The sequence below is a fragment of the Pogona vitticeps genome, chromosome 4 (assembly GCF_051106095.1).
Source record: "Pogona vitticeps strain Pit_001003342236 chromosome 4, PviZW2.1, whole genome shotgun sequence".
NCBI lineage: Eukaryota > Metazoa > Chordata > Lepidosauria > Squamata > Agamidae > Pogona > Pogona vitticeps.
The window spans coordinates 8,453,683-8,480,955 of NC_135786.1; the positions used below are offsets into that span (position 1 = coordinate 8,453,683).

Genomic DNA, 27,273 nt, shown 5'->3' on the forward strand with positions numbered 1-27,273 from the left:
TTGTACAGCTTTAATTTGTGATTTATTGTTTTTGTAACCCTAGCACTGTTGGGTATTATTTTAGTGTGTTGTAAATTGCTCAGAATGGTGCATTGCACTAAAGGGACAGTATTCTATATATAGAGAGGGTTACAAACGAAAGCAACAGACAGATCACACATTAAAGCAGTAGGACAATCCCAACAGTCGTACATGCTAGCTAAAATACGGGAAATCAGGGACAACGTGAAAGGCCTCTCTGGAAAGCAATGTCTGCAGGAGCCTTTCAAATGCAGGGGGGGGGGAGGGGGCCAGGTGCTGCTCCACCGGAAGCTGGTTCCAGAGTGCAGGTAAAGATGGCCCGGCCTCTGGAGGGGGGGTTCGTAGCCTCCTTCAGAGTGACCACCTGGAGAAGCACAGCCTGGGATGGTCTGGAGGAGCGGGTAGATGACGGTGGTGGGCAAAGCTTCTCGGGAAAAACATCAGGGTCGCAAACTGTACAAGGCTTTATGGGTGAGAGTCAGAACTTTGAGCCTGCCCTGGGATGCAACAGGCAACCAGTGCAAGCCAGCCAGAACTGGGCCCGTGCGATCAAGCTTGCTGACAATCTGGCCGCCCTGTTCTGGACCTGCTGTCATCTCTGGTCAACCTCAAGGGAAGCCCCAGGTAGAGAGCATTACAGTAGTCCATCCGGGGAGATGACCAGCGCCTGCTCCACAAAATGCTCCCTCGTGAAGGCTGGGGAGGGGCTTGAATCTGGCCGTCACTCCTGGACCAAAAAGATCCACAGGCCGTCACCTGGCCGCATCCTTCCCCGCTGGGCTGTGATTGAGCCTCGAATTCTTGTCGAAATCATCCAAAGCGTTTCTCATTTTTGCGCTTCCGAGTCCACCTTAGCGCAGGTGGCTTGATGCAAAAATCGGAGCCCCTTTTGGTCCTCTCGCTTCGGCCAGGCTTGACCTCTTCTTCTCTCTCTCCCCCCCCCCCCCCCGTCTTCCTGCTTTTTTCATCAATTGATGCGCAACCGCTTCCCCTCCTCTGGATAATGGCCAAGTGGTCTTCGACGCGGGCTCCCAAGATGGGGTGGGGGTCCCATCCCATGGCATTGCCCTTTTAAGAACGGCTCCTCTCCTTCCCCCTCGCCGCCCTCGATCCCCCCCACCTACCCCCCCCACCCACTCCTCCATCCCTCCGAGGTAGAGCTTTTCCTGGAGGGAACTCGGTACAAAGCACCAGAAGCGCCACCTCCCCGGGGCCGGCTGGCGGAGCAGCTGTTGGCGGAGCTCAGCCGGGCTGGCTCCCCCTTCCGAAGGGAGTTGGGCAGGATCCGTCCCGGGGCAAGGACTCTGACTCTCCCGATCGCCGCTCCCGTCCGTCGCCCGGACCCTCTTCCGACGCCCGCAACACGCGCGCGGAGCGACCGTCACGTCTGAACCTGCGGCGCGCGCTCGGGGAAAGCTCGCTCGTCTCCCATGAAGCGCTAGCGGCGGCCTCGGGGGATCGGGGCAGGATGGGATGTTGCACCGGGCGCTGCACCTTGATCTTCCTCTGCACTTTGCAGCTGGTAAGTGGTCGCGGGGATGGGTGGGTGGGTAGGGGATCGGGATCGGGGACCGCCTCGAACGGCTGCGATCCGCTTCCCAGACCCGGGGAACAAAAAACTCTTGGTGGGAGCGGAGGAGGGTCCGTCCCGCGTGGAGGAAAAAACCCCAACGGCGGTGCCGTTCCTTTCAGTGGCTGTGGGGTTAAAAGAGCCGATGTAGCCAAGGAAGACACCATAATCATCATAGGATAATCATCATCTTAGAAGTGCCATGCGGGGAGGGACGGACGCTCTGGATCATCGAATCCAGCCCCTCTCAAGGAGGCACCACTGGGGAATCGAACTCTCAACCTCCGGTTGCACAGCTAGATGGCTATCCAGCCGCATTATGTATGGAACCATACAGTTTTGGAAGGGGAAGGGGCCCCTAGAAAGGTTTAAGCAGCTAATCCCTAAATGGTCCGGGTGGTGGGGTACCAAGAGCCTGAAACCACTGAGTTTATCCAGCAGCTACACTCCTGAGGGGCCCCATCTATGGAGTTCCGGCTTCGCTCCACCAGCTGGTCTCCATCCAGGAATCTCTTTCTCATGCCCATTCTGGGTCAATTCATTGCAATTCACTCTTGCCTGGTTTCTGCAGCTTGAAGTGGGAAGTTATTCTTTTCCCCAAATAATAGTGGGGGGAGGTGAGGTGGGGGGGAGAAGAGCAGATTCCCACTTGGCTCCTTATCCATCAGCATGCTGCCTGCAAAAAATGTAGACCTACCCCATCAGTGTTTTTTTTTGGGGGGGGGAGGGGGGAATCCATAAAGCATAGTTGAAATTTAGATGGGGTGGTGGTGGTGGTAGTCGGGTTGAAGCCATCCCACTGGAGAGTCTCAGGACCCTGCCTTCAAGGGTAACAAAATTTTATTTGGCACAAGCTTTTGGAGGTGGTGACATCAGAGACCGGCGGACTTCGGAACCCAGAGGAAATCTGCTAGCTTTCAGGGTGCCACCGGACTCTTTGCTGGGTTTGCACTTTGTGAGCATCCAAACCCTTTGAAGATTAGTGACCCAGTTAATGATAAACGCCCACCGTCTCTAACAGCTTTCCACCCCTAAAGTGCCCTGGAACAGGGAATCCACATTATTTCCAGAATAACAATCACTCCCTGGGTAGCGCGCTCTAGACTGAGGACATGAATTCAAATGCTGATTCCTTGATGCGTGGGGGGATGTTGCAGAGTCACGGCTGACTTCAAGTGGATTAGTTCTCCCTTAACATGCTTTTGAATCACTTTTTTAAAATGTTGCATTCACTCGTCATGGTGATTACAGAGCAGTAAAGGGAAAACACATTTTGGCCTTACTTGCCTTCTCGGCCCTCTGTCTAGGGAGTCTAATCCCTCTTCGCGATTGTCTGAATAGGACACCAGGTGTCAGTCGCTGTTCCAGATAAATTAAGCCAATGATTCGGAGTGATGTGGCCTAGGCAAATAAATCAAACCATCAGTAACAATCCAGCTTCTAACACCTTTTGGGAGCTGCTTGTGCATGCAACAGTTAAAACGTTCTGAGGGCTAGTTCATTCCTGGCCCATCATTTTAGCATTTATCACTGGGGAAAAAAATCAGACCGATAACCTTTCGCATCGCAGTTGACCTTTATCAGCCTTCTGGGGGAGAGAGAGGAAGTTGTGAAAGGCCAGACACCATCAGCGTCATTTTGCAACATCTGTCAGTTACATCTGTCCTTTGTCTACCTATTCCTGCAAGGTAGCCGTTGGTAATGCCACAAATAGGTGATATATCTAAAGCCACTCTTGATCTACTCAGTGCCTTAGCAGAATCAACGGGTTTTACAGAAAGTAGTGATAATCGTGTGCCGTCCTGTCAATTCTGACTTCTGGTGATCCTTTTCAGAGTTTAAGTAGTTCGCCATTCCCTTTTCTGGGGGCCACCTTTGGACCGTGCAGCTTGCCCAAGGCCACCCAGGCTGGCTCTATTCACAGGAGTGAGTATAGTGGTGAATTGAACATCTTGGGACTACCCAGTTTGCCCAAGGCCAGCCTACTTCTATCTTGTTCAAGAGTTTGGACAACCGCACTTCAAAAAGGACCATTTTTGGCGACACTCAGAGAAAGGGTGAGAGCTTTGTCAGTTGCTATGCCAAGAAAAACCAAAAACCAGTGCAGGAACATTAATTAATATTCAGTCCCCGAAGGAAAGGTGGAGCAAACATTTGAGGGTTCTCAGACAAAAGGCACCTGGCTGCCAAAATTTCTTTTTCATGTTTTTCCTCCTCTCTTGTGCTCATAATTTATTAGTTGCAGCTCCCCCCCCTTCTTTTCTTTTCTTGGCTTCTTCTAGGGCTTAAGCATCCTTTTTTAAAAAAAACCCACACATGGTGCACTGGGGAAAATGGAAAATCCCTGTGTTGCTCCATTTGTTTGAGGCAAGGAGCGGCTTAGTTATCTCCAGCTTGATTTGAAATTCGAATTGCATGCCCAGCTCTCTCCACCCACCCACCCACCCGCCCCGCTCTTCTCCATTTTTCTTTATGCAAAGCGAACTGTTGGAAGTCCGAGGAGCATATTCCCTGGGCTAAGTCATGATGTGAATAGCTGCCAAAGGTCATCATTTATATTGAGTCGTATATAAGGCTCTATTGAGCCTGTTAATTCGTTTTTTCTTGTTCAGCTTGTCCAGCACGGCTTGGATTTTTGCCAGGACGAAAACAAACAGCTTTAAAAACCTTCTCAGCAGCCTTAAGGGTTGAAAAGTAGCAGGGAGGGTTTAAGGGAAAAAGAAGGGAAGCAATCCAAAACAAAAATTCTTGTTTCTCTCCGGACAACAGCTTTCTGTAGAAATAATGCTTTCTTTCCCTTAGGCGGGTTGCATGCTTGTTGGCGCTGGTCAGCGGGATGAACAAAGGTCTGGCTGTTTTATGGTTGTCTGTACATTGAGCTTTACAGCTGGAGGTCCCCCACATGTCAATTTCTAATGGGTGCCAGGATCTCTTTCCCCTTAAAAGGGCAACACACTCCGTTGTTTCTGGAGAAAACCAGCATCTCTCCTTGAATCTGCGGTATGGCAAACCAAACTCACTGTTCCTTAAGGGAAAAGTCATTTTAAACAGGTTGCAAATTAATGTTGCAATAGGTCAACTTTGGGTGACAGTGGATTTTTGCAGAGTGCAAGTGTGCTCCTTTTCATGAACCATGTGCATACTAGCAGTGTGTCTCTATATACATTATAATAATAGTTAAATGTAGAATTTGAGGGAGGGGGTGTTGTTTGTCTCTTTAGCACCCCTTCCCGCACACAGATGCCCAAGTTGTGGGGGTTAAATGTATATAACAAAGTTTTCATTGAGACTGAATTTATCTTATGGGGCTCTTTTCCAGAATTTGGAAAAGATACTTTTCTCTTATATTTGAAGAAGTAGACTTGATCCACGGATGCTCACATTAAAGTATAGCAGATAATCTTTAAGGTGGCACAACGCTTTTGTCTTTTTCAATTTTATTTTATTTATTTATTTTTGTTTTTTGCCTGATTATGTTTGCACAGACTTACGTGCTACTGTTGTTGTTTAATTGTTAAGTCGTGTCCAACTCTTCGTGACCCCATGGACCAGAGCACACCAGGCCCTCCTGTCTTCCACTGCCTCCCAGAGTTTGATCAAATTCATGTTGGTAGCTTTGGTGACACTGTCCAACCATCCCGTCCTCTGTCGTCCCCTTCTCCTCTTGCCTTCACACTTTCCCAACAACAGGGTCTTTTCCAGGGAGTCTTGCATGTTACCCCTTCTAAGATTATTTTTCCAGCACTATGAGTCCCAGAATTCCACAGCCAGTGTAGTTACTGCCCCTGCTGGATGAGAACTTGGGAGTTACAGTTTTTGAAAGTAACTTTCCCAGACGCTGTTATTGTTTGTCAACAAATGCAGTCTGCTCATTCTTTTTAAAAGATAAAGAATGGTCTAAAATTTTTTTGGGGGGGACTAGAAACTCTCTGTTTTGATTTAAGTCTGATCAGCAGTATTAGTAAAGCGAAGCACATACTGTACTTTGGTGGTGTTTCATGTGTTGAGATCAAGTGCTAAACTTTCAGTTGGGTTCAATTAGTCATAAATGAAGCCTTGCACTATTAAAAGAAAGAGGGTGAATGCTTATCTTGGATGATCTGGTCCTTGAATTTTCATAATTATCTGCTGTCCCTTAACATACATAATGGCATTGTTGAGCTCTTCTCTAAATCCTTCTCTGCTTCCCTGCAAGTCAGTAACGGTTGTAGCTGGTCTTTACTTTTGACAGGCGTGGGAGTGCGCTGGTAGCTAAGATACTCAGACAAAGCACCCCCGGACACACTTTTTTTAAAGAGAGAAAGAGAGACCAAGGGACTGAGACCCCCCCCTCTCCTCCTTGAATGATCAGCTTGCTCATTTTCTCATGCCACTTTTGAATGCCCTCACCTTAGATACTTCCCACGGCATTTCCCTTGTGAAGACCAGAAGGTCAAAAAATGTAAAAGTTTATGCATTTCTAAAGCACTCCGTTGAGTTCCCAGCCCATCTCTCTCCGCTTCCCTCCACCCCTTGGTCTTCTCTCCAAAGAGTGAGATCACAAGTAGTTGGCGCAATTCCCAGTAAGTTACTGGGTGAAGGAGTGCGAACTTCTCTCTCTCTCTTCTTTTTGGCCTGTTGGGTTCCCAGTTTCTCTAGTTTTACTGTGTGACTTCATATATCAAGCGAGCCACTGAATCTCCAGAGTGAGATCCAGCACATGAAGACAGACCCTGATGAATTATGAAAAAGTTGCTGTAAAAGATGGCCAAGCCCATTCATAAGTTATAGGGAGGTGGTGAACTTTTGTGTTTTGCACTGTGTCTGTTTTGCTGGGGTACCTTATAGTCTCCGGTGTTTGTCCTTCAGCTGTTGCCTGACAACAATGTGCGTTCTTTGAGAGTATAGAGAGAGGAGACTTTTCAATGGCATTCTACCAATAGGTGCTGCGTAGCATTGACTAATGGTTAAGACGTGCTCCTTAACACACAAGAAAAGCCAAATCCTCTCCTTATTCTTGCTTTTCTTCCTGGCTATAGATCTTGGAAAAGTCCCTTTTCTCTGTGATGATTTCCTTTCCACATTTGGGGCTCATTTTTCAAAACTTTCCATTAGTATTGGAGAAGTTAGTACTGTGTAGCAGCTGTCAAATGAATGTCCATTGTGTAGGTATGCTAGAACAAGGAGGGGTGACTCCCTCTCCCATAATCCTTCAGCCAGTGTGTCTGGTAGCCATGCCTGCTGGGGGAATCTGGGACCCGTAATCCAAAGTGAATTTTTCCAAACTCTGAAAATGTTGGGATTTTAAGAAGCATGCCAACAGGTTTGAGGACACACAGGAAGGGCAACGTTAAACACCAGCTTGTCTTGTCTGTGACTGTTGAATGATAAAATCACAGAAAAACCCAAATGGGGGAGGTGGGAGGAATGTGAATTCACTGAGCTCATAACTAGCCATTTTTGCATCTGGGGCAAGTGGCATAGTCTTCCACCAACCTCGCAAACATGATGATGAGAAAGGAGGAGAGCATGGTGTTCCCTCTCTCCAAAAGAAAAATAAAATGCTTTTTAAAAAAGTAAAGTGAGCAGAGTAGGAGCCATTGCTCTTTATTTTCCTAGCACTCACTAGTACATTTGCCTGTAGATTGCAGGAACTTCTAAATTTCAGTTCATCAAGATCTTTGACTGCCCGCCTATCTGAAAGCATGCATATATCCCATCTCAACAGGAAGAAAATGAGCATCGCATTTATTTTATTTTTTTAATTATGCAAAAGTGGATGTGCATTCCTAAAAACATACTTATTTGGAAAAAGTATGCATACAGGCACCATGGGGAAGCATATAACAAGGTGCACATTAAGGAAAAAATGGAAGGAAATATTGACACATTTCCTTGCAAGAAGAATGGAAAAGCATCAGAACCTGCAGCAAACTTGGATGGGTGGAGAATGCGACTTGTAAGACATGTTTCACAGTGCTTAGTCTGAAAGGATGTTTGTTGCTAGCAGAAACCAACATGTTCTGGCCTGTTAATATCTTAAGGCCCTTTTCAGGGCATTGCAAGAGTCTACATTCCAACTTACAGGTCAGCTTGACTGGAGGTGCTTTCAATAGAAATTTCTGTTGACTGTTCTCTTTAAACTCCCAAATAAGGCCTTAAGACAGGGGTGCCCAACCTTTCATTTTCCCTGGGTCACATTAGAAGATGAAAATTTGGTTTGGGCCACATGGGGGTGCCAGCCCTAGCTGTCCTGTCCTCCGCAGCCCCGCTCCGCTCGCTCCAAGCGCGCTTACTGGCAGCTGCGATCTCAGACAGCAGAGGCTGCCAGCTTCAACTCCGGTGGCTTTATGGGGCTGGGAGGGGGTCTACCTATTGACAGGGATGGTGCAATGCAGTCACGCAGCCCCCCTCTCCCCTCCCCTCCCCTCACGCTCCTTCCTTCCTTCCCTCTCCCCCCTACCATTGTGATGTGCCACAGCGGCAGTGTAATTTGAAACTTTGCAATTTCTTTAAAAATAAAAAATTGCACTGGGCCGCATTACGAGCCAACCTGGGCCGCATGCGGCCCACAGGCCGCAGGTTGGACAAGCCTGCCTTATGAGATCAACAAGCAGAAATGTGTCAAACATCTCTAGTGCTAAACATGATTTGAGGGCATCTCAAGATGTCTCTGTCCCATATGTCGTTTCTGTCCGGATTGCTCCCTGTGTTTTTTCACCTGCATTTCCGAGAAAACCAATGTAAATAAAACGGATAAATTTTCTCATGCCTGGTCCTGATTCCATTCAAGATGTTTCAAGTGCATTATGATAACTCAATGGTTTAGGTATCTGGTTGTGCAGCCGGAAGGGGTTGGGACTTCAATTTAATACTGGAAGACAAGAGTCAGCCTATGTAGCCTTGGGCAAGCTGCACAGTTCCTGGGTGCCTTATAAGAAGGGAATGATAAACCCCCTCTGAGTAGTCTCTACCTGGAAAACCCTGAAAAGGGTCACCATAAGCAGATTAGACTTGATGGCACATGATTATTATTACTATATATTCAAAACCAACCAACCAAACCAGACAATCTTAGACAATGAGATCCAAGGGGTTGAAGCCTAAGGTTTAAGCGCTGGTGTATATAAAGTCAAAGGTGGAGCTCTGTGTTATTGGACGGATATTGATGAGGGTGAGGAAAATGGCAGTTGATGGGACAGAAGGAAGTACTGTACCAGATTGTGCCTTGTTGGTTATAGGTGGAAAAGCTGGGATCAAGAAGAGAGGGGGAAAGTTAATATTTTTAAAAATTACAACCCATAAAGCACCCCATCCAGCAGACCACGGTGGAGAATTTCATTTGATTTCCTTTTTGAAGCTGCTATCAACATCTCCAAATTTCTGCTTCTTTATGATAGACAGATTTGCGGGTGTTGGTTTTTTCTTTACAGTGGGGTCTCTACTTCAGAACGTCTCTACTTAAGAACAATCCAACTTAAGAACAGCTCCATTTGCTAAATTTTGCTTCTACTTGAGAACAGAAATCCAAGATCATCATAGTCTCGAGAGACTATGGTATTGTGCTCTGTATGGAGGACTTGGAACAGCATCTAGTGTGGCTGAGGAGGCCAAATCGAAAGTGATAATCCCTTCCACACTTAGGACAAATACAATCTGTACCCCGTCTAGCTCCCTGATTTTGCTGCTTTCGTGACTGCCTCTTTGCCTCAGCCTGCTGGGCAAGGGTCTCTTCAAACTGGGAGAGGCCGTGATGCACCGCATGCCGCCAGGCTGAACGCTCCGATGTCAGGGTTTCCCATCTGTTGAGATCCATTTCCAAGGCCTTCAAATCCCGTTTGCAGATATCCTTGTACCGCAGCTGTGGTCTCCCTCTGGGGCGATTTCCCTGCACTAGTTCTCCATACAGGAGATCCTTTGGAATCCGACCATCAGCCATTCTCACAACATGCCCGAGCCAGCGTAGGCGTCGCTGTTTCAGTAGCGTATACATGCTAGAAATTCCAGCTCGATCTAGGACTACTCTATTTGGAACTTTGTCCTGCCAGGTGATACCAAAAATACGTTGGAGGCAGCGCATATGGAACATGTTCAGCTTTCTCTCCTGCTGTGCATGAAGGGTCCAGGACTCACTGCAGTACAGGAGTGTGCTCAGGACACAGGCTCTATAGACCTGGATCTTGGTGTATGCTGTCAGCTTCTTATTGAGCCATACTCTTTTTGTGAGTCTTGAGAACATGGTAGCTGCTTTGCCAATGCGTCTATCCAGCACGACGTCTAGGGAAAGAGTGTCAGAGATGGTTGAGCCAAGGTACACAAATTCATGGACAACCTCCAATTCTTGCATGGAGATGGTAATAGAGGGAGGTGAGTCCATGCCCTGGCCCATGACTTGTGTTTTCTTCAGGCTGATAGTTAGTCCAAAGTCTTGGCAGGCCTTGCTAAAACGATTCATGAGTTGTTGGAGGTCTTCGGCAGAGCGGGCAACAATGGCTGCATCATCGGCGAAGAGGAAGTCCTGCATGCATTTCAGCTGAACTTTGGTCTTTGCTCTCTGTCTAGAGAGATTAAAGAGCTTTCCATTTGATCTAGTCCGGAGATAGACACCTTCTGTTGCAGTTCCGAAGGCATGCTTCAGCATGACAGCAAAGAAAATCCCAAACAGGGTCAGCGCAAGGACACAGCCCTGTTTCACTCCGCTTCGGATGTCAAAGGGATCTGATGTTGAGCCATCAAAAACTACAGTGCCCTTCATTCCCTCATGAAAGGACCTGATGATGCTAAGGAGTCGAGGAGGGCATCCAATCTTAGTAAGTATTTTAAAAAGGCCATCCCTGCTAACCAAGTCAAATGCTTTTGTAAGGTCTATGAAGGCCACTAAGAGTGGCTGTTGTTGTTCCCTGCATTTCTCCTGCAACTGTCTGAGGGAGAATACCATGTCAGTGGTGGATCTATTTGCTCGGAATCCGCACTGTGATTCTGGGTAGACTCTGTCTGCAAGCACCTGGAGCCTCTTCAGCACGACACGGGCAAGCAGCTTTCCTATAACGCTAAGGAGAGAGATGCCGCAGTAGTTATTGCAGTCGCCCCTGTCTCCTTTGTTCTTGTACAATGTGACGATGTTTGCATCCTTCATGTCCTGTGGTACTCTACCTTCGCTCCAGCAAAGATGAAAGATTTCATACAGTTCGGTGGTGATGGTCTCTTTGCAGCATTTCAGCACTTCAACAGGGATGTTATCCTTTCCAGGTGCCTTGCCAGAGGCACGGGAATCCAAGGCCGTTTTGATTTCTGCTAAGGTTGGTTCACTGTCCAACTCTTCCAGGACAGGGAGACACTCAATGTTATTTAATGCTTCTTCAGTTACTGCATTCTGTCTGGAATACAGCTCAGAGTAGTGCTGTACCCAGCGGTCCATCTGCTGTGTTCGGTCCTGGATGAACATGCCTGTGGCAGACTTCAGGGGAGCAGTTTTCTTCTGTACTGGACCTAAAGCCTGCTTGATCCCATCATACATTCCCTTGATGTTACCTGTGTTTGCTGCTAACTGTATCTGAGAGCAGAGCTGGAGCCAATAATCATTGGAACATCTCCTGGCAGTCTGTTGGACTTGGCTACGAGCAGCTCGAAGAGCTTGCAAGTTGTACTCACTAGGGCAGGCTTTGTATGCTGCTAGAGCTCTCCTCTTATCCTCGATGGCTGGAATCAACTCCTCCGAGTGGGCTTCGAACCAATCGGCCGTCTTTTTGGTCTTCTTGCCAAATGTGGACAAGGCAGTGTTATAAACAGCATTCTTGAAATGTTCCCAACGTTCAGGTGCACTTGCCTCAGCTGGGCCTGGAAGGGTTTCCTCAAGTGCTTGGGCAAATTTCTCCACTTTTCTTTGATCACGAGTCTTGCTGATGTCAATACATGGTCTTCCTTCCTTTTTTGTGTGGTACAGTCTCTTTGTTCGCAGTTTTATTCTGCTACATACCAGGGAGTGATCAGTATCACAGTCAGCACTCTGGTAGCTGCGTGTGATCGTAGTGCTAGGAAGGCTTGAACGTCTAGTGAGGATCAAATCGAGCTGATGCCAATGCTTGGATCTTGGATGTCTCCAAGAAACTCTGTGTTGAAGCTTTGTATTGAAGAACGTGTTAGTGACGCAAAGACCATAATAGCAGCAAAACTCCAGCAAGCGTTGGCCGTTTTCATTCATCTTTCCAATGCCAAAACGGCCTAGACAGGTGGGCCAAGAGTTGTTGTCAGCACCAACTCTAGCATTAAAGTCTCCAAGAATGAACAGTGGCTCTCTCTCAGGGACTTTTTTGATAGTAGCAGCCAGTTCATCTAAAATTTGTCTTTCGCTTCTGTTGTGGATGACAGCGTTGGTGCATATGCGCTAATGAGGGTTACTGGTCCTGCTGATGAGTGGAGCTGCAGAGACAGGATTCTTTCACTCCCCATAGTAGGTGGAACAATGGATCTCAGCAGAGTATTTTTGACTGCAAAGCCAACACCATATTCCCTGGTCTCATTTGATGGTTTTCCCTGCCAGAAGAATGTGAAGTTTTTTTCTTTGACAGATCCCGAGTCTGGCAATCTCGTCTCTTGCAGGGCAGTGATATCAGTCTGCAGTCTACTAAGTTCCATGTCAATAACAGCTGTCTTGCGCACGTCATCTATTTTCTGCAGGTCGTCAGAAAAGCCATAGTCAGAAAAGCCAGGGGTCATTGTCCGTACATTCCAGGTGCCCAGCTTTAGGGCAGGAGTTTTCTTACGCTTGTTGCATGGTGCACGGTTATCGATCTGCTTGTCGGGTTTCACCCTAAACCCCACGCACCCCGTGAAGTTAACAGACCGTGGCGAGGTAGCACCTTACTGGCTGGGGGCTGCCCAGCTTAAGGTGGGCGGTATCTACCTAGTGAGGTGCAATGACCTCTCCCACCATCAGAAGTAGCCCCTGGCGTCCTGCTCTACGCCAATTGAGCAAAGACTTATAACCGGTAACTGCTACTTCCCGTGTTGTTTCGATGCTGTATGCGAAGCTGGAGTGTCCTCTCCAGAGCACGAAGCCTGGGTAAAGCAATATGAAGGACAGGCTGTTACCCAAGCAGCAGATCCCCCCTCTCCACATTGCTGAAATGGTCCAATGGAAAGGCAAGAGCCAATACAACTGGTTCCAGTGACGTCGCAGGAGTTGACAGAACGACACGAACTGCCTCCGGGACTCCGGCTCCAGATTTTGCCTCGAGTTTAACTCCTGAAGCCTTTTCTATCAGTGGATATAGCCACAAGGCAGTGGAGGTTTTAAATTGGAGTTTTCCTTCTCCTAGATAGGCTGCCTTCCAAGGCTGACGAGTCCCATCCACCCGGCCTGCCCCCTAATAGCGCTGAGGTATGGTCCGGCCCCTAAGGTTTTCCTGCCCCTTAGGTGTATGCAATGTTGTTTGGCTTTCCAATTTACCAGATTGGGGTAAGAAAATTGCCTCTCATCATGCTCATTTAAATCTGCCCCCCCTCAGCTCCAGCAGTTAGTGAGAACAAAGGGGAGGTAGAAAATATACCTCTCCCAGAGAAAATGGCCTACCTGATGCCTGAGTGCCCCCTTCCGGTTGGGGCCCAAACACCCTACACATTCTCATTCCAATCTCCCCCCCTTCCACCTCAGCCCAGGCAGTTAGCAAGGACAAAGAGAAGGAAGAAAAATATGCCTCTCCCAGAGAAAATGTGCTCCCAAAACAGAGCCTACGATAAGAACAGGAAAAAAAAACCTTTCCTGCTCTTTTTTAACCTTAAGTCATCTTAAGGTTAAAGGTTAAATCTCCCCCTAGTGGTAGAGTATGTATTAACCAGCTTTGCATTAGTTCCTATGGGTACTAATGCTTCAATGTACGAACACACCTCTACATAACAAAAAAAACAGCCAGAACGGATTAATTGGTTTTCAGTCCATTCCTATGGGAAATTTTGCTTCAACTTAAGAACGTTTCAACTTAAGAACACCATTCCAAAATGGATTAAGTTCTTAAGTAGAGGTTCCACTGTAGTTTCTATGGACGGAAAAGAGCAGATACGGATCAAATGGTTTTCAATGCATTCCTATGGGAAATGCAGATTCAACATAAGAACTTTTCAACTTGAGAACCACCTTCCAATACGGATTAAGTTCTTAAGTAGAGACCCCACTGTATTTTGTTTGTTTTCAGGATGGGAGGAAAACGGATTGTTTCCCGTATTTCTACCTTAAACCTATGTTTCATAGGTTAAAGTGCACAGGTTAATGTGCAAACCTGAGTTCTCAATTTTTTTTTCAGCACAGGGCCAGAGAGCTTAGAGAAACAGTGATCAGTTTGATACAGATGTCACATTCTTTTATACCTTTATTTTCCAGTTCATAGGACCCATGTCATAATGGTTCTGCGGCTAGCTTCCCACTGAATGATCTGGTTTTGCTTTCTCCAGATTTTTGCATAACTTCCCCTCCCAAGACACAGATTTAATTTCCTTTATAATGTATAACTGGGCCAAGAAAAGGATCTCATAGTTTCCAGAAACTGTAAAGGGAAGAAAAGCACACACACAATGAGTCTGTAAAATATACAAAAAAACCATTGTCTTGGTATGACTTTCTGATTAGTTTTAAGAGGATGGCTGCATCATGAAACTTCACTCCAGGGCTTGGAAATTTACTTGTCCCCCTACTACAGTATGTTTCAGCTGGTATAAGTGCTAGCTAGGCTGGCTGGAAGATTCTGAAAGTTGTAGTTTAAAAGGAACTATTAAAGCAAAGGACAGAAGGAAACTTTCTGAACTCTGTATCTCTCTCTTTGTTGTTCATGCATACAATTGCAATAAATCTCTCTTGAGCGGACATAAAAGTGACTAGATGACCTGTCTGCCTGCTTTCGAGGTCCTAATTGGAGATGGGCAATGTGTTGGTTCCTTATCACCCCCTTTATCTTTGTTTATCTTTAAACCAGACTTAAGGTGCAATCTGATGGGGAAATTGCTTGCAATTACGGATTGCTTGTCACATGGCCTGGTGGAAGGTCTTTCCTGGCAGTGACATGATGTGTGGAGAACAGCGATCCAATCCACCCCCAATCTGTGCCCAAGCCGGCCTTTTTGATCCAGTGGTAGGGCTCCTTTCTTGGGTGGGTGGATGGGGACGGGACAGGCTGGAGTGATTCCTGCATGGATGGAAGGATCACTCTGAGATAGAATGTGTGATAGAATGTGATCCTTTCTGGATGTCTGATTGCACGCTGAAACTAGATACAAAGGATGCTTCCAACAGAGGACTGTGCTAAAGTAGGACAGATGGCCACCATCATCCAGGAGCTACCTCTTGACTGATCTTTATCAAGCTAGTAAGCCAGCCAGATCACATAATCATAGATTAATTGGAAGGGGTTGGAATGGACCTATAAACCCATCAAGTCCAACCTCCGGTGGTCAATGCAGGAATCCAAATCAAAGCAGATCTGACAGAGGGTTGTCCAATTTTCTCTTGAATGCCTCCAGGGTTGAAGCACTCACCACCTCCTGAGATAATTGCTTCCATTGTCACACTGCTCTAACAGTTGGGAAGTTTTTCCTGCTATTCAGCCTAAATCTGGCTTCCTGCAGCTTGAGACCATTATTATGTGTCTATCCTACCTTGTGTGTCTTAAGACCTGGATTCTGCCAGAACTTGCTGTTACATGAAGTGTGTGTTCTGTGATCAAGGTATGGATTTAACAATTTTTCCTCTTTCACCAGAGCAGTCAAATCCCTCACCCCCACCTCAGTTCAACTTGTGCCAAGTACTGTGGGTGGAAATTACTGCTAATCAAGGGCTGGCAGGAAAGATCTTGGAGGAGAAGAAAGTTTAATTTGTCTGCATGTGGGGGCCTTTAAAGTGCTGCTTTCCATTTTTATCCAATTTCAGCTGTCACCAGAACTCACTCGCTGAGTACAGAGGTGTTTTAATTGGCTGCCCTTGTGAACTAGTGACATGCTAGCAACTCAGGAGAGAATAAGAGGGCTGAGAAACCGCCAGCGAGTGGGAAAAGCCACTTGGACCCATCGTGCCCTTTGGAGCGAGGCGAGGAGGTGCGGCATTGTGGCTGGTGAGCCTTCTTGCTGCACAAACTGTGACAGTATTTGGGACTTTAAATGACAGGGGTGGGGACCAAACGCCTGAACGCTGGCAGTGAGCCTCTCACTAGCTCCTATAATGGCGTGCAGCCTTACAAAACCCTCCAGGTGTCTCCAGGTGTCTGGTGCGCTGAAGGTAAAGCCATAGGTGGGTGGCAAGCTTTAGGAGGAATGGTGAGAACAGTTAAAGCTCCTGAGCGCCTTACGTGTTTGGATTACAGCTCCCATTAGCTCCTGGCTGGGGGATTCTGGGTACCATAGTCTGAAACCAATGTCCCTAAGATCCTCCTCCTTTTCTTCTTCTCTTCCTCTCTCCTGATTCTGGGCTGCCATGTGTTATAATTAGCTGGGTTTCCCCATATTCTCTGTCCACAGACCTGAGCTCGCTCTATCTATCTATCTATCTATCTATCTATCTATCTATCTATCTATCTATCTATCTATCTATCTATCTATCTATCTATCTATCTATCTATCTATCTATCTATCTATCTATCTATCTATCTATCTATCTATCTATCTATCTATCTATCTATTCAAAATATTTCTATCCCGCCTTTCTCCCCGAAAGGACCCACGACTTCTCCCTGTGGCTGTTCCCACAGCCAGATGGTCCGGATATATTTTCCCTCCCAATCCTTGCCCTGTGGGGTCACGAGCACGCCCCTTCTCTGGTCTTAAGATTTCAGAAATCTGTTAGCAGCCTTGGGAGAGCGACCCTGGGCTTTTGCACTGAAGAAGGAAGCATGTATGCTGTCCTTAGGAAGAGTTATTTAAGCTCATAGCCACTCTGGATTTCCACATACTGTACGGGGATACACACACAGACATCCATATCCAGCCTAGGTCTTCAGCCTCTGTTTCACATATTCACATCCATGCTGCCACTTTCTGGAGTTTTCCAGACCAGCTGTCTGTCTGACATGTACGTTTTCCTCATAGGTACGGAGATGGTTGACACAGACATCCCTTGGAACAGATGTGAGACCTCCTCCATAAACATTTTTTTAACCACAGAGAGGGCCAGTTCTTCTGTAGAAAACGGCATCTATTTTTCCTGAGTTATTACTGGAAAGCGATTCACTTTCTTCTGGGCTGCTTCCTGATGCTTCTCTCTCCTCTACCCCATCACATTTAGCCATCTTTCCATCAGACCCTTAAGGCCTAGATGTCTTTCCCTCCTAATTGATGCCTCCTAATGGCCTCTTTTGTGCTTTAAAAAAATAGGGGGGGGGGAGCCCTCTAAATGGCTCATAATCCAGACTTAAATGCACTGTATCTTCCGGCTGCCTTGAGCGAGTGACCCCTTTTCCCACAGATGGTCCCATCTGCCACCATCATCCTCTCCCCCCCACCCCATCCTCTATGGTCCATCTGCTTGATAACCAGGTATCTATGAACACACCAGGTGGGATGGCTGGACCAAAACAGGATGAAAAGTCCCTAGCTAATTATCTGCACACAGACTGTTGTTGTTGTTTTTTATAACAACCTGAACCAACAGATTTTGTGTGGAGGAAAATCCCACTTACCCCCCACCCTTGCATGAATTGTTTTTATTGCCCACATGTAATTATAACTGGAAGATAAAACAGGTGCATCATCACTAGCAGTTAAATTAGGCATTCTGTCATTGTCAGAAACAAATACGATTGTGTCAGTATTTTAGGGAATCAGGTGTAGTTCTGAATATGTTGCCTGTGCTAAGATTAAGCTGGGGAGGGCTGGCCCTAACAAGAGACTGGGTGAAGCAGTGGATTTGAATGGTGGAGCTCTGTCGGTGCAGAATGGGGATGCTCACCTGTTGTCCAGGGCCTCTCTGTGTGTAACATTCATGGGCTCAAAGAAAGAGAGAGAGAGAAGAAAAATGTAATTGATGTCAAGTGAACAGAAGCAAACTAATAAACAAGTTGAAAGGAGGTTTGCATGCCACGGCCTGTGCATTTCTTTCAGAACATAAAGCCAGCGACGTTTTTAATGCAGTGTGTCATTTAAGCCTTTGATACCTAGGGACTGGAGATAACAAGTTAGATTGAATACATGAACATGAAAACCATTCCTTTCTGCATAGGCAGGAGGACAAGCCACTGAGCCATCTGAAGAATAGCTATTTCAAAGCAGTATTTTTAACATTTCAATGCTAATTCTTGAAAGACTCAATGCGTGCCTCCTGTATAATATGAAAGTAGCTGTTTCAATAACAGTTAAGACGACACATTCATTAAAAGCTCTGTATTTCTAATGTTTTGTCTCAGTTATTCACTTGGCCAGGTTGCCCTTTGGTGCTTTAGTCACCCAACAGAAAACCCAGTTGTGCTACAGTCCTGCAGGGTATGCTGGCAAAAGAAGTTCCAGAAAGCATGGCTATGAGGTGATGAAATGCTATTAACTCAGAAATAATCACAGCTACCCTATTGTGGATTTGTGCCAGTATATGTGAAATTGTGTGAATCCAGCTGGTGAATGGTTGTTAAATTAGCAAATTACTGCTCACATTCTTAATTGGGTGCCAGTGGCTAGGAAAGGGACCCACAACTCATTAATTAGCAGCAATTTGTTGCTGTGATTTATGCCATTACACTTGCATTGGGAGAAATCCACAAAAGGATTCTGGCCAATAGTGCAGAGGCTTGAGTGAGTGTATAGTGATTTAGCCAGTAGAATGACATTCTACAGTCTCTCTGGCGGCCCAACTTTCAGGAGTGCTGGAAGAACATGGGACTTTGTTCATGCAACACATCTAAGATCCCAGCTTGTAAAATAGCAAAGCCCGCATGGAATAGCACTCTGCAGAGTTCAAGTGACATAGCGATACAAATTTTGCTTCCTTCCTTCGTAACAGTTTTGGAGAGCAGAGTTTGGAGAACATACTGAAAACAAAAATATTCAAATTCAATTAAATGTAAAATAATATTGAAACATAAATAAATATTGTAATGTACACACATGTGCGTGGCGTGCACATGCACACACACATACACTATGTTAGTCGCAAAGATCACAAGGTCCCAAGAATATCAGGTTAAGGCAGAGTTACAAGCTTTTGCTCAGGAGAGTCCTTGATCTCTAAGGTGCTGTAAGACCACATTTATGAATCTAAATAAATAATGACTGTGGTATTCAAGAGCCAGAAGGCTCGGGTGGAGCAGAGCAACATATGGTTACCCTTATTAACATTTGAAGCTGCCAATTTTATTTTCAGATGACTTGCTTTTAGCACAGCACTTTCGGACTTCTTTACCGTCCTTTGTATGGCTTTATTTGTCGAAAGGATTATAGTTTCTCTGTTAGGTGTTGAAATGGAAGACTGTCCCCTCTAGAATGTGAGCATCCTACCATGTGTGTCCTACCGCATGGAGCCTTTCCAAGCTGTAGGAAGCAGGACTGGCTTGCTAACATCACCTAATGCAGTGGTTCTTAACGTGGGCGATAATGCCCCCCAGGGGGCGATTTCATTTTTCAGGGGGGCACTAGAACGAAAAGGGGCGGTGTGGGGGCGCTGGAGCAGAAGGGGGGCAGTAGGGGAACGCTGGAGCAAGCCAAACCTGTGAAGAAGGCTGCAGCCTTTTTACAGTGTGCATGAATATATATTTTCCTCCAATCTTAATTTAGTTTCAGAGTTTTTGTCTTGAAATTTTTAGTTCCTGCATTGCGGTTTGTTTTTATGCCCTTTTTATATTTCTTTTTGCATCTTAAAATTCGCTTGCAACTAAATAATTAAATGTTACTTTTTGGGGGCATTTCATTTTCTTGGAATTGAATTTTTTTTCCCAGGGGTCATTGGATTTAAGTTAAATAAATAAATAAATAAATAAATAAATAAATAAATAAATAAATAAATAAATAAATAAATAAAAAATATCATCACCATGGTGAGGGGGGTGATGATAACTTCCTCAATGGCTCAAGGGGGCGTTTCTTTCAAAAAGGTTAAGAACCACTGACCTAACGCACACTGAATCTTTGGCCCCCTGGCTGGTGATAGAGACCGGAGTGCACCTCTTTCCACTCTGTGTAATCCCTTAGCAGCTTGCATGGTGCGTTTTCTGTCAGAAGAGGGGAAGCAAGCACTGTCTAGCCCAAAACTCTGTACTCAGATCAGTGTTGCCTCCGTGCGACACACGTAAGGGTTGTTCCCTTATTCAGGGGACTGGAAACCAAGCCCCATGAGGAAAGAGTGGGGCATGTTTAGCCTTGAGAAAAGACTGAGGAGAGATAGGAGAGCACTTTTCAAATGCTTGAAATATAGTCACACAGAGGAGGGGAAGGGACTATTTTCGATTATCTGAAAGAGCAGGACACGTAATAGTGGGCTCATGTTACAGGAAGCCAGATTTAGGCTGAATATCAGGAAAAACTTCTTGTTAGAGCAGTATGACAATGGAACCAATGACTTCGGGAGGTGGTGAGTGTTCCAATGCTGGAGGCCTTCAAGAGAAACTTTGACAACCCTCTGTCAGATCTGCTTTCACTTGGATTGGGCAGGGGGTTGGACTCTATGGGCTTATAGGCCCCTTCCAGCTCAATTATTCTATGATTCTATAAACAGTCTCACCCTCATCAGATTCAAAAGCTACACGAGATTCCTCATTTCCAGCCAACAGTGCTAAATTCTCCAGAAATTCTGCAAAATGTCTGAAAAAAACAGATGTCCCTCTTTGGGAAGTGAAGGATACAGATGCAGGAAAAACTGGCTGATTCCAGAGAAAGAAGCAAACAACCCATAGAAGGCAATAAATGACTTAATTTGCATGAACCTCAGGAGCAGTTGTCCCCGTTTTACCACCCAAAAAGTGCAAAGCAAAACAAACCAAAAATCATTCTCGAAAGCGAGAGAACTGAGAGAGGCAGAAATTGTTGTTTGAATCCTGTGCCATTCCTTGCCCTTGTCTATGAGGATGAGACAAATGATGATTGGCGTCCTAGTTACTAATACTATTCTCTAACAATGTTTAAATCAGTTATTCTAGTTGTGGGGCCTCTGACCAGCTCCCAGGTTCCCTGACCTCTGGCCATCCTGACTGAGATTTCTGGGAGCTGAAATCCATTGTCTGATGACCCGAATTTCAGGAGCCCCGTAGGAACCTGTGACTTGATTCACGCCACATATCTGAGCTCCCAGCTTGGGTCTCGAACTGCACGAAGCAGCCAGGCTTTATGCATTTTGCAAGGGTTGCAAAGGGTTCATTATATCTGGATCTGGGCCATTTTACGAATGTGAATGGGGGAAGTCAGGCCCCTACTAAAATAGCACTTGGCTGTGAATTTTGGGGCTAACGGCCAGAGAAAAAAGGCAGGGTGATAGAATATGGCCTACAGCAAGTGTCTGGGACAAGAAAGGGATTGTATGTTTGCCACCGATGTATAATGCCCCTTTTGTTTCATATTCTAGATGACAGTTGACACCACAAATGGCAGGATCTCTGCCGTTGCCAAATATAGTCTATGAACTAAGACGGAGTGAAAGCATGAATGAATGAATTCTGAATGGGCTGGGGAATGGCAGGCCAAGAAATCTCAGAGTCAGAGTTAATTCCCATCCTTACTATGGCGGTCACATGGTAACGCTTCTGTAATTACGTCTGTGTGTGTTTGGAAAGAGTATGTTGACTGGATGCTCCTCAGCAGATACTGAGATAGTGATTTACTGTACTGCCTCCTTTCCCTTAATAGCTCCATGTGGCTTATTAATCTGTAGATGAAGCAACATGGCTTGGTAGGATGGCCATTGACCCCCTGTTTTAATGGAGTATAGTCCACATTTGAGAGCCTGTTGAATCCAAGCTTGATTTGAAGGTGAAGACTCATAGGAAAGGAGATCAGGGACCTTGAGGTTGCCCATCCACACAGCTCATACCAGATCTGATGGTATGAGCAACCAATTCACTGACTCACAGTCTTCCCCAGTTGGGTGAAACATGATGTAACTCCTTTTCTGTGATAAAAATAATTCCTGGGTTTGCAGCTGTTTGCATGAACCAGGATGTGTCATTTTACACTAACCAGTGTCCTCTTTTGTCTTCTTTTTCAATGATGGGTGGATTCCTTTTTGCTGATGTGTAAGTGGTGGCACTGCGGGTTAAACCGCAGAAGCCTCTGTGCTACAAGGTCAGAAGACCTGGAATCGTAAGATCGAATCCACGTGACGGAGTGAGCTCCCATCACTTGCCCCAGCTCCTGCCAACCTAGCCATTAGAAAGCATGCAAATGTGAGTAGATAAATAGGTACCACCTCGATGGGAAGGTAATGGCGTTCTGTGTCTAGTCACGCTGGCCACGTGACCATGGAAACTGTCTACGGACAAACACTGTCTCTATGGCTTGGAAACAGGGATGAGCACCATGCCCTAGAGTAGGACATGACTGGACTAAATGTCAAGGGGAACCTTTACCTAAGTGGTCACCCTACAGCACATGCTTGGCTCAGACCAATCGGGTACTTTACCTGCCTCGCTGGATCCCGATCTTTGGCCAGGTTCAGTCCTTCAATTTCTTTTCTTAACCTTTCAAACCTATCATGTGTTTGGACTAAGACCCCCCTGTCTCTTTGAATTATTTGGTATTTTTATTAGCAGGGGAGTATTAGACTAGTGCAGAGCTTGTGGCTGTTGAGGGGAAGGCATTGTTCTTTAGACTTGCATGAGACAAAAGGAAAGCTTATTGTTTATGGACTACAAACTGTATTTAAGTGTTGTGCAGGAGGAAAAGATCTTTAACTGTCTTTGCTGTAGAGGTTTCTGGAACTGTTTTTCATGTTTCCAAGTCTGTTGCTCTGTTTAACCGTGAGACAGAGAAGCTATGGGATGCTTCGTTATGCTTCTTTCATTCGTTGGAGGTTTTAAAACACATGTTGAATGGCCGTTTATCAGGGTTGCCCTAATTGTGGATTTTCTGCATCAGCAATGAGCTGGTCTAGACACTCACCGGTGATCCCTTTTAACTGTACCATTATGCGATTTTGCTTTTGTTAAGTTTGTAGATTTAATTTTTTTAAAGCTGCCCTTTGGTTCTTTGTAAGCTGCACTGGGAACTTGCTTGGCTGCTTGAGCAAATAAATGAGGGCATAAATAAATTAAGATGTTTTTATGGAGAAGATGCCTCAATATTCCCTGGCAACTCTGGTTAATTTATCCCAAGCGTTTGTGCTGGGCAGGATCTCTGAAGGAGAGAACCCAGGAGAACCACCAGCAGCCTGAATCAACATTACTGGGCTGGATGTGCCAGTGGTCTAATTCTGTATTGAACCATATCATGAATAAAGATGGGGCTGAACCTTAACAGAAGAGCATATGGTTTACGAGCCCAGGTTCAATCCAAGGCTGGGGAAAAATTCTGCCCAGAACCCAAGAGACCTGCTGGTTAGGTCAGTGTTAGAAATTTGGGGACAAGCTGAGTCAATGCTAGGAAGTCCCTTGTGTTTCCAATGGAACACATTCCTGCGAGTGAAAGGAAAGGCAGAGTCTAGAGAAAGGTGGCGACAGTTCCCAGAATCCTTTAACCAACATAGCTATTAGCCATTCTGGCTGTGCGATTCTAAGAGCTGCATTCCCCAAAAGTGACTTTTCCATGTTCTGGCCATACAGTGCACGATTGACACCCTTTTGGCCATTGTGTTTGCCATCCATCATCTTAACGAGAACCAAGAGCCCAGGAATGACTACAGAAAACCATCATGAAATAGAATACTCTTCTTTCCAGTTCTAAACTGACTAATTTAAAAAGACAATCGTTTGAAGGCAGACGAAAAGGGAGGAAGTCTTTTAAAATGTGAATATTTCCTGTATTGCACCTGACTCTGGTTACAGGACCTCAGGGTTAATCCGCAGAAGCTTCTGTGCTGCCAGGTCAGAAGCCCTGCAGTCGTAAGATCGAATCCACACGACGGAGTGAGCCCCCGTCGCTTGTCCCAGCTCCCGCCAACCTAGCGGTTCAAAAGCATGCAAAATGCAAAAATGCGAGTAGATAAATAGGTACCACCTCAGTGGGAAGGTAACGGCGTTCCGTGTCTAGTCGCGCTGGCCACGTGACCACGGAGGATTGTCTGCAGACAAATGCTAGCTCTACAGGTTGGAAATGGAGAATAGCACCGCCGCCTGAAGTCGGACACGACTGGACAAAAATTGTCAAGGGGAACCTTTTTACCTCTCATAAGGCAGGTTGGGACATTTGGTAAAATGAAGAAATCGATTTTGGAAGCCTAAACGCTGCTTCTCTTTCCATGAACATGTTATCCAAGTAGAGGCTATTGTGCTGCAGTGACAGAAGGGGGGAACATTTACTATGAGCTCAGAGGCACTGTGTTGTTTTACTTTCAGAGATTTCAGATAAATCAAGCACAGTTTCCAGGACAGAAAACCAGGCTTAAAATTGAAACTTTCATCATCATCATCATCATCATCATCATCATCATCATCATCATCAAAACTACAAGAGACAGACTTTGACTGGTTTTAGTGTAACAGATACAAGTTTTAACCAAATATTAGTTAAATATTGGTCTAATATATAGATTCTGTTCCTAGTATTTTTGGGTTGTTGTTGTTGTTGTTTTGCAGCTCTGATGATGTTTTTCAGAGATCTGCAGCTGATAATATTATTTTATAAAATACCACAACATTGTTCCCAATGGCTTGATGAGTATAGGGACCACTGGAATTAGTTTCATTCTCAAGCAAATTCTTTCTAGTGCCAGTTCTCTTTCTTTTCTCAATTTTTCCAATTCTTTAGCTTTGATATCGCTACTACTATGACCACTATTAATTTTTTTTGTTTGTTTCTGTAAATTCCTTATGACATGACGTTGGCCTCTTGCCCTCGTATAAAGCAGCCGATGTCTTTTGAATAAAACATAAAGCAGTTGACTTTGGAGACCATTAGCCAGGATGACAGTGGAACACAGAATAGGACGTGTGTGCTATGGTTGTACGTAAGGTACTATTGTGCATGGAAACTTAATTGAAGTGTTTGTTGGTTGGAGGCCAGGAGAGCATGCATAATAATGGTCTCTGGAGTTGAGTCTGCTGTCGGGGAAGCCAGCAAAACAAAAACAAATTGCATAGAAGATGACAGAGGAGGTGAATGATGGTCTTCACAGTGCTTAAGCAATGCTGCATAAATATCAGACACCATGTAGCTGGCCGGATAGCTCAGTGGTTTAGTGGATCCAAAGGTTGAGAGTTGAGAGTTCAATTCCCCATTGTGCCTCCTGCAAGTAGAGCCAGCTTGTTTTGCCTTGGTCTGTCTTGCTCAGCACTGCCTACGTCAGCCTTCCCCAACTGGGCACCGTCCAGATGCATTGCACTACAACATCCATTGTTCTAACAAGAACCAATGTGATGGCTGGTAATTATGTAGTTCAGCATATCTGGAAGGTGGTCAGTTCCATAAGGCTGTTTTAGTATATAATCCATGGCATGGCGTCAAATTAGATATTAAGCCAGATTTATATTCCCTGCAATTAGCCGATTCCCACCTCCCCATCTGAATGATCGCTTCAGGGATATGTGCCTTGGCCGCCAGATTTGCAGAGTAAGCCTGGGTTTATATATATATAGGCATCCTTCAGTCTCAAGAGACTATGGTAACATGCTCTGAATCGAGGAGTGTCCTCTCCAGAGCATGAAGCCCGGGTAAGGTAATATGGAGGATAGGCTGTTACCCAAGCAGCAGATCCCCCCTCTCCACATTGCTGAAATGATCCAATGGAAAGGCAAGAGCCAATACAACTGGTTCCAGCAATGTTGCAGGAGTTGGCAGAACGACACATGCTGCCTTCGGGACTCCAGCTCCGGATTTTGCCTCGAGGTTAACTCCTGAAGCCTTTTCCATGAGTGGATATAGCCACAAGGCAGTGGAGGTTTGAAATAGGAGTTTTCCTTCTCCTAGATGGGCTGCCTTCCATGGCTGACGAGCCCCACCTAAAGCCTGGGTTTAACTTCTAGTGATCTATCACAAAACAGAGCACCCTGGAATAGGAGAGACCCAAGAGCTGAGGAATTGCATGTATTATAACAAGCAGACATCTTTCACCGCTGGCAAGAGTACCACTTCTGAATACATGTTTATCTTGTAGTTGAGCTTATTGTGGTAGTTTGTGTCCAGTTAAAATGCTGACAAAAGATGCCCTATTTGCCTCACGTGAGCTAGTTTTGGGTTTCTACTTGATCCTTCTTTCTTCCATGACTACACTGTCTTGTTGGGACTCCTCTTCTCCCATGTTATAAGTTCTTTCTATTCTGTGGACATGGCCTTCTGGATCTGCTGTGCTCTTGACTTCCCTAATCGGTACACATGTTTGTGTTTGTGGAAGAATGACCAAATGCTCTCAGGACTTGAGTCTTCCCTTGGACTTCAAGTGTTTACTTGAGGGATGCTAGGAGGGGATTGGGTCCATGTTGTCCCCTTCCATTTGTTGCCAGAGGAGGGAGCTCCAGAGAGACCAGACAACCAGTCCAGGCATAGATGTTTCTTAACCCAGTTAGAGTTTAAGGTGGCCACGTACACATCATTAACATAAGTGCTTTGCACAGAATTGTTTATGCTGACCTAATGGTACAGATGCAAAATTACCAATGACTTTTCTCATTTAACCAGAATTGCAATGCACTTCACTCAAAGGGAGGGGAGACAGTCAGCAGGGGATCTGTCCTGTTGAGTTTGCCATCTGGATGCCCAGTGTATATGGATGGTATCAAGGTCCTTTACATGTGCAGTGAATGATCACTGTCAAAAGAAATATGTTTCGAAATATGCAGAACATCTGCAGTTGGTTTAACTTGCTGGAGAAGGTGCTTAAGGGAAAAAAATATCCCCTGAAAGTAGCTATATATCAGAGAATTAAGTTACTTGCCAAGATACATCTATGGTTCAACAATAACCATAGACATATCTTGGCAAATAACTTAATTCCTTGATATATAGACTCCTTGAAACATCATTTCCAGCAAAATAAACTTACTACAGATGTTTTGTATATTTCTAGAGATATTCATTAAGGTATTCATTTGGTTCTTTCTTTTCAGGGCAGAGGTTCTGGGAGTTTTCGGTTGACCCTCCTCAAACATCTCACATGCCTGGAAAAGGTCCAGCCTCACAGGAACGGTTCCAAGAGGCTTTGGGAGGGTTTTCCGGCCAACCTGGTAGATGACCCTGTTGAAGCCCTGATTGATAGATGGTATCTGGAGATGACCGAGGCGTCTGATACGATGGTCCCCAAACGCCCTCTCTACTCCAGAGCTCACACTGCCCCTTGGTGTACTGAGTGGCTGTGAGCTATGAATTTATCAAGGAGATGGCTAGAGCGCAGGTGGAGAAGAGATCAGTCCGCATAAAGGAGGGCTGCAGTTAAGACTATGGCCAATAAATATGCTAATGCCCTTAAGTGGACCAGAAAGAACTTTAACATCCAGAGGACTGGTGAGGCTGCAAACCGATATGTAGAATTATTACAGGTGGTCATCAAATGAGTGTCCTTTGTCCTTCAAATGAAGGAGCACTGCTGATTGTGGTCCTGAGCCATTGTCCTGTTTAGTAGCTGTTTGGTTTCTGCAATGTAGAGCTCTGAACGCCAGAGCTCCCCA

General features: G+C 45.6%; 1 protein-coding gene across 2 annotated transcripts in view; it reads left to right on the forward strand.

Moving 5' to 3' along the window:
* Positions 1-1,346: 1,346 nt before the first annotated feature.
* The window catches only part of NKAIN4 (sodium/potassium transporting ATPase interacting 4), a 115,153-nt gene continuing 89,226 nt past the window's right edge, over positions 1,347-27,273 (forward strand). For both annotated transcript variants that reach the window (XM_072996747.2, XM_072996748.2), the window contains exon 1: positions 1,347-1,543. In XM_072996747.2, the coding sequence (XP_072852848.2) occupies positions 1,490-1,543 (54 nt within the window). In that variant the 5' untranslated portion in view covers positions 1,347-1,489. The remainder of the gene's footprint in view (positions 1,544-27,273) is intronic.